The sequence below is a fragment of the Hakea prostrata genome, chromosome 8 (genome assembly GCF_041222555.1).
Source record: "Hakea prostrata isolate BN-2017 chromosome 8, UWA_Hpros_2, whole genome shotgun sequence".
In the NCBI taxonomy this organism is placed as follows: domain Eukaryota; kingdom Viridiplantae; phylum Streptophyta; class Magnoliopsida; order Proteales; family Proteaceae; genus Hakea; species Hakea prostrata.
Window position 1 is genome coordinate 23,132,293 of NC_142607.1, and position 7,667 is coordinate 23,139,959.

Genomic DNA, 7,667 nt, shown 5'->3' on the forward strand with positions numbered 1-7,667 from the left:
CATTTCTGATTTGTTGGACATATGGATGGGAATTTTATTGTTCTTACTGAGTTCTCTAGAACTCATTCCTTTATTTGTATATGTTTTATTAGTCTGCGCAGATTTAGGAAATGTGTCGGAAGATGGATTGGTTTCCTATGAAGGAACCTTCCCGTATGAAGAAGATGTGGCACAGACAATGGGAAATGGAGATAGCCTGTGCGGGAGCTCCTGTGAGTGCATGGAATGCGCTTATCGCACCCATTGATGGGCGGAGGAGACAAGTTGCCAGACAATTTGCTCACCGTATAGAGGAGAATTGGAGGACCCCTCGTCTTGATAAACTTGAGTCTAAGTTTATAACTTTAGAAAAAGAAACTAGAAAGAAAATTATTTAACTCTTTTTAATGATTGCTTCCGCTGAACTCGTATTCTTTTCATTTATTATTCTTTCATTGATCATTTTATTGGGGTATTTGGACTTTTGTAATCCTTTAATTCATTAATTGAACTATTATTGCTCTTGATTGTCTTTATTTGTATTTATTATTGTTGATAGACTAAAACCGTGGATCCTGTGATGGATCACTCCCACGGGTTGTCGGTTGGTAACCGACACCGGCGGTTGGGGTGTGATACAAACGGTATGCGACAGGTCCAACCTTTTCAAAAATCTCAGAAGGTCCGATGAAGCGAGGGCTAAGCTTTCCTTTCACATTGAATCTCATCACACATTTCATAAGTGATACCTTTAGGAAAACTTTCTCCCCAACTTGAAATTCCAAGTCGGTCCTTCTCTTATCCGCATAGGATTTCTGTCTTGACTGAGCAGACTTAATCCTCTCTCTTATCATATCAACTATCGCACATGTAGCTTCAATCATTTCCGGACCTAAGACTTTTCTTTCACCGGTCTCAGTTCAATACAAGGGTGTCCTACAAGTGTTACCATACAAAGCTTTGAATGGAGCCATGCTTATTGTTGTTTGGTAACTGTTGTTATAGGCAAACTCAACCAAAGCTAAATGTTCATCCCAATTGCCACTCATATCCACAACACAAGATCTAAGCATATCTTCCAAAACTTGAATTGTCCTGCTCGATTGTCCATCAAACTGTGGATGATGAACAATACTCAAATTCAATTAGGTTCCCAAGGCTTTTTACAAACTATTCCAAAACCTTGAGGTGAACCTAGGATCACAATCAGAAACAATGCTGACAGACAATCTAGAGGTTGAGTGATCTATATTCATTTAAGAGTCTAGAAAGGATTTCTATAATGATCAAGAAAATGTAGGGGCTGAGAGGACATCATTGTCTTTGACTTCGGGTTCCAGAGAACCAGAAGTGAGGGCTACCGTTATGTTTAATAAAAAAGGATGCAGTTGATATTAGTGCATCAATGAGTCTACATCAATTCTGGTCAAAGCCCAAAAATTCAAAAAGTTTGGTCAACACCTCCCATTCAACTTTGTCATAAGCTTTAGACATATCAGGCTTAAGGGCAACATACCCTGTTTTCCCTCTTGTTTTTCCTATGAAATGGAAGATCTCTTTGGCAAGCATGATATTGTTCATGTGTTTCTAACCGGAAAGCGTTTGTGTGTTGCTTTGGTTTTCGTAAAGGGAAGAGTTTTTTTTTTTTTTTTTTTTTTTTTTTTTTTGAACATATTGATTTTAAAGTCTTTGGAGTGTGCCATTTACAATAACTACCTGATGAATTTCTTGCTGTCTCAATCGTACAACTTCAAATGATGCAAGCTCAAGCAAAATTTCTTTTTTAGTAACCAAGCTATCCAAGCTAGCACATCACCTCGACCCTGAAAAAAACAAAATCTATGTAAGTTCTATTCACTGAGCAAATGAATCCTCACTATCTGTTTGTCATCCTTCATTCATCTCTCTCTGTCTTCTAGTTTGAAGGTCAACGAACACTGAGAGTAGCATTAAAATCTGTTCAACCAAATACAAAAGGAAGGGGACCCCTTTACTCTTTTTTCTCCTCTTCTATTCACACCATTGCCTTTTCTTTTCTTTTTCTTTTTTTTTTTTTCCTCTCTCTCTTTTTCTTTTAGTATAGGGACTAATGAAACAAAAAAGGCCATTGGAAGGAAGGAAAAAAAAAATTCTTCAACCACTTCCTCTGAACTAGACATCATTGTTGAGAAACCATCTTCATCTGAAAACATTATCGCTGCTCATGTTATCTTCCTTCTGTGAATCTACTCACCCACATTCGATTGAGACACTACAGGGTAAATCTGCAAAGTCAGAAAATGGTAAATCTGTAAGTCATAAATCAACCTATATTGCAGTGGAGAATTTAACAAGTGTTTTATGTCATTTATCTAATGTAATTTAAACCAACACAAGTGCCCCTTTACAGAGAATTGATTTAATCCACAACGCAGGAATTAAAAAAACTAGGAGCAGGCCTAAGATAACCTTAGAAGTTGTGCCTTGTCTCTAGTATTGCCTAGCTGATTGGAAGGCACAAATCCATGTAACAAACCACATTTAGCTAGGATGAGTTTTGTTGTTGAAAGTGTTTTGGGGGGGAGAGAGAGAGAGAGAGAGAATTTACAACCACATAGTATTGTGCATTTAAGAAAATAAGAGAATTAATGACTTGAGAGGATTATTCTTGCCTGGGTGTTCTTCTCTTCTATGGAGCTTAAAGTTCTGAGCTTAAGTTCTCCTCTATTTGTGGTTAATTGATCCAATATTTCGCGGTCACCAATATCAGCAGGATACCCCTCATTCTCAGTTTGACTACCTTCCTGTTCATGTTTTTCATATTTCACATTTTAGAAAACAATAAAAGAAGTAAAGAAGGCACTGATTCATGGAGACTGATGAATCCATTACCCTGAAAGAACGACTAAGATGTGGAGTGCCAACAATCTCCTCATAAGTAGAGGCATCCAATTCACGAAGGTGATCCAGTTGAATAAATTTAGGAAGGATATGCTGTCTTATGGCAATCAAGAGGAAGAATGGCAATGGGAACAGTATGCCACCAATGGGTATCCATGTCACTCCATAGCACACCAGAAAGTACATAGACTGAAAGATGGTAAATACAGCAATATACTTGAATGGTACTGATTCCACAAAGGAGGCATGATCACCTTCCAGGACCCTGCATCAAGACAATTTGACACCCAAAGGGTCCAACCAGTGTAAGGAACAAGAAGAAATATTTTGTTTAGTATGGTAGCAAAAAGAGATAGAACTATTTGATTCTGAGTAATTCCTTTCCTTTTTCCCTTAGTTGAGATAAAACTTTGAAAGTGGTAACTTACTTAAACCACCGGCCAGGAGTAACGAAGAGTAGCAACATCCTGTCCCAGAACTGGTTTCCAGGGAGGCTGTCAATGGCCATATAGGCGAAGTATCCCCAAAGAACTGATGTAGGTATCAACTTAATAACTGGCATGGCACAAACAGATGTACCCACAAGAAGAGACTGCAAGAGGTTGCTCATCCTCTGCTCATTAACTCGCACTGGCAAGTAGGCTTCAATATGCTTCTCAGGATCAAATTTTTTACTTTTGTCATCTTCCTCAGCCATAACTGCATCTTTCAATCCCTTCAGCTCTTTTGCTACTGAAGCAGCCTAAATGAATAAGTAATAAAACTGTAAATGACCGCAATTGAATACCTAAAACAATGTCAATAAAATGGAAGAGAGCATCTCAGGTCGATCTACTACTTGATTTTGTATCGTTAAGAAGTAATAAATGATGATTAACAAAGTACTGCACTGTCACTAGTTAAGGGTGCCTTCTAGGAAAGCAAGCACTTACTGATGAGTCTGTGTCCATTTCAATAAAGAGCTCCTTCATTTTAACATATATTTCTGAGTTGGTAGCTCGTTTTTTCATACACTCTTTGGCTCCCTTTAGCATCTTCTTCCTAAGTTGCTACACATTAAAGACAAGATTATCTAAGCATGCAACCTTATTTGCACCACCATTAATGTAGCTATTATTTCTTTCAGATTCCTCTGCCTACCTGCCTCTTCAGAATTGCGAGGCTCTTTGTATGCATAGGGGATTGAGGGAGGACACCGTTTGAAGGAGGAATTCCAATCACTCCACAAATCAATACCTGAAAACAAGAATTGCAAGCAGCCAGTAAGCTTGACAACTAGGTATGTTGTAGTTCAGGATTTGGTTACGCTTAGATTTAAGACCATCCATGATACAAATGAACACAACAGGATCCGGTCATATACCATGAACCCAAGCAATAAGATGTCATGATGGTAAGCAGAGGGATTCTTGAGATTGAACTCCTCCTGCTGTGCCATTTGTGAAGCTACACTATGGTCAAAAAAGTATAGACCTGCTATCATCAGTGCTGGTATAATAGCAGCAAAAATGTAGGCTGGTGAGACGCTCCCCATGTCCTGCAGTTTAAGAATAAGCATATGATTCAGTAAAAATAATACTTCTGCACAATTTTAATAACAAGATTTACATGGCAGAACAGAAACCAACTAAGATTCTGTGGAACCTATATATTATACAGATTGAAATTTAAGCCTGGTTTTGTATAATGACTGACGATGTACTTAATTCAGAAGACTACAGAATATCCAAGTCGTTACCAATCCAGGATTTTAACTTTCTGGTTGGAATTCAAGCAAGAAATAGTTGGCTAATCTAGAAAAGCAAGAAAAAGGATGCGTGAATGTCACACCTTAATTACTGTCCAATGATACAAGGATTGTGAATCCCAAGGAAGAGGACTATTCAGTCTCCTAGGAACACCCGAAGGAACCTTGCTTGGCACACTGAACGACAGTGCTGTCCACACCAAGACCATCAAAGGAACTCCATAGTCCGCAATCAAACTTCTCATCCACCCTGTTATGTGAAAATTTAGATTAATATGTACGCACGTTTTCAGCAAAGCAATCAGCTGAAGTTCTATCTCAAACCTGTGCCATACCACCATGACCTCGCCTCCCTGCTCCTTAGAGCTGTATATAGCAGCCCAAAGGAGAAGATAACTGCTAACAATCCATTTGTATACAGCCATTGAAACTGATACTTCTCTTCTCTAGGGTTTCCATCTTTGGGAATCTCAAATTCAGCCACTACACCCTGTGATTCAATAATGGTATTGGGTTAACCATAGGTCCATGACTGAAGTTTGATTCAGGGTTCAGAGTATACCTTGATGGCCTCTTGAAAGAATAGTACAGTTATCAACATGCCAAAAATCTCCCCTGCAATCCTCGTGAATCTATTGATAAGATCACAACCATTGAATATTGCAAGGATAATCAACATCAAAGCTGTCCAAATACACACCCTGTAAAAAGAACATTTAAGTGAGCCAATGGAGGGGTAGTAGGATGGTTAGGAACCTGACTTCTCAATGGAGAGGTCGTGGGTTCAACCCCTACCGGCGGCATATGTAATATACCTATCCCTATATATATAAGCGCCTTTGTACCACAAAAAAAATAAATGAAGATCAGGAACCCCAAAGAACCCTGATATGAGATATCGGGAAGTTAGTTCCACCTTACCATCCGGTCCATGCCAAGAACAGGTCTGCTCCCAAATCTGCCCTATCTTTGGCAAAACTGTAGAGATAAGTGTACATTATGACAGTGGGCTCTGCGACTCCTACTATCAGCAAGGGCTGTCCACCAAGTATTGAGTGTAAAATACCACAGATCGCAGTAGAAGCTAGTGTTTCTATTGTACTCAACCTTCCATCTGCACATCACAAATTTGTAAGTCAAAAGTTAATCTTTGGGAATCATTTATCAGGATAATATAAAAGGAAGGATTTATTAGTGCTAGTCCTATTAGTCACAACTTATAGACAGAAAAACATATGCGAACCTGTTTCCCTACTCAGTTGTTCTCCGAAAGCAATAACAGGAAGAGCAGATGCAAAGAAAATGTAGGCCGTTGGAGCCAATATCCTGTGACAGATGAAGAATCCTTGCAGTGACACATCGAAATTAACACATAAAAGACGTCTTCTGGTGAAGGGGGAGCAGAGAAGACGAAGAGATACCTGAATGAACGAAGACCAACAACCCAATCTTGCTTGTAGCACTTTATCCTTGCTTTGAAGTCATCAACGATACCTCTGAAGGGATGCTTGACACTATTCATTTCTGAAGGCAAGCAATTTAATTGTTTGAACGGGTACCTTTAACACAGAAGAATATAGAAAGAAAATTACAAATGAAAAAGCTTCAAAGTTTAAATTCATGGAAGGCTTTACATTAAACAAAAATGTAAAAACAGAGGATTTATAGAATCTCCGTGGAATATTAAAATGAATCTAAGGCTTACAAGATCTTAATATTTATGTCTTCAAATGCAAACAAAAGGAAGGAAAACAAATCAGAACTCGAAAAAAAAAAAAAAAAAAAAAAAAAAACTTTCCCACTACGTACAATAACATTAATGATAATCTAAAAACCAATAAATCTAACTGAAAATTTGTTATTAAATCTCGTGAAACAAGCATACGAACTACAGTTATCATTAATGTAGAACCGCATTAACATATTTCCAAAACAAAAAAATTTACAGTTATAGATCTTCGTTCGAGTCTGGATCAATTGAAACCAACAAATCCACGGAAGAAAGAGCATCTCTGAAGGAAGAATCTACAGGTATCTTCAATGTCAACCACGCCGGTACGTCTGTTGACAGGGAAAAGAATGAGGTACCTTGGTTCGTCCTCAGAAGAAATTATTGAGAAGAAGCCATGAAGAAGTAGCAGAGAAGAGAAGATACTAAAGGGGGAGGTGTGTTTAATCGGAAACCTGTCGCCGGAAAATGGCACCGGTGGAGGGAACCAGAAATGGCGGAGGAAGAGAGAGAGAGACAGAGCGAATGTATTTCAGGTTTATTTGGGGGGAGATGAAGAAAGCGGGAGACAGAGTGAGGCGATGAGGGCGAAGCCCCCACCTCCTCCTCTTTGAAAAATCCCGCGACGTCTGGGTCCCACTTGAAGTAAATTTCTTCCCGGAAAGACGTCTGATTCTGCCACGTGGGGAATTCTGAATGGTAAATCACTTCTGAAAGCCAGATCGTTCCGTTCCCTTCGTCTCCCTAAAAGAGATTGTGAGATGTCAAAGCGTTCGGACTCCAGGATTTTGAAAATAATTAAAAAAAAAAAAGGAAAAACAAAAAATAAATACTCTCGTCTATTGAATGTTTTTTATGGAAAAAATACCCAGATACATTAGGGCCTGTTTAGTTACATGAATCCAAGATTTGAAATTTTTGAATGAATTCACAAATCTGAGATTTATACTCGTTTGGTTGTGAAAATTTCTGGATTCATGAAATTTAGAGATTCACCTTTTTACACTAAAAACGTAAATCTGTAGATTTATGGGTATGGGGTGAAATCCAGAGATTTCATTGCTATTATAAAAACGCTAAATATTTGCGTGTTCACAATGATGTGTCCAAGATCTGCTCAGCCCTTAGATCTCCTGTGGATAACCTGCAAAAATGAACGTCAGATGTGGCCCGACCGCTAGGGTCAGAAGTCCACCTCCGAAAGCTAAGTCAGTTGATGAACTTAATCACAAACGGCTCTGCTTAAGCACAGAGCTAAGGAATGAATAATGAGAATACGATTCAGATTGTATCCGTCCCCCTACCTTGTGAGTAGGTGATGTCTTATATAGA

The 7,667-nt window shown here is 38.6% G+C and overlaps 1 protein-coding gene across 1 annotated transcript; it reads right to left on the reverse strand.

Annotated features, from left to right (window-relative positions):
• Positions 1-1,700: 1,700 nt before the first annotated feature.
• Positions 1,701-6,861, reverse strand: LOC149007437 (boron transporter 4-like). The gene is made up of 14 exons (XM_089165153.1): positions 6,553-6,861; positions 6,028-6,165; positions 5,850-5,932; positions 5,528-5,720; positions 5,169-5,307; positions 4,931-5,096; positions 4,690-4,856; positions 4,223-4,396; positions 4,000-4,095; positions 3,792-3,908; positions 3,288-3,601; positions 2,851-3,124; positions 2,631-2,762; positions 1,701-2,243 (listed from the first exon to the last, which is right to left on the reverse strand). Exons 2-14 carry the CDS (start codon positions 6,126-6,128, stop codon positions 2,205-2,207), a joined length of 1,995 nt encoding a protein of 664 aa, XP_089021279.1. The 5' UTR covers positions 6,129-6,165; positions 6,553-6,861; the 3' UTR covers positions 1,701-2,204.
• Positions 6,862-7,667: the final 806 nt, after the last annotated feature.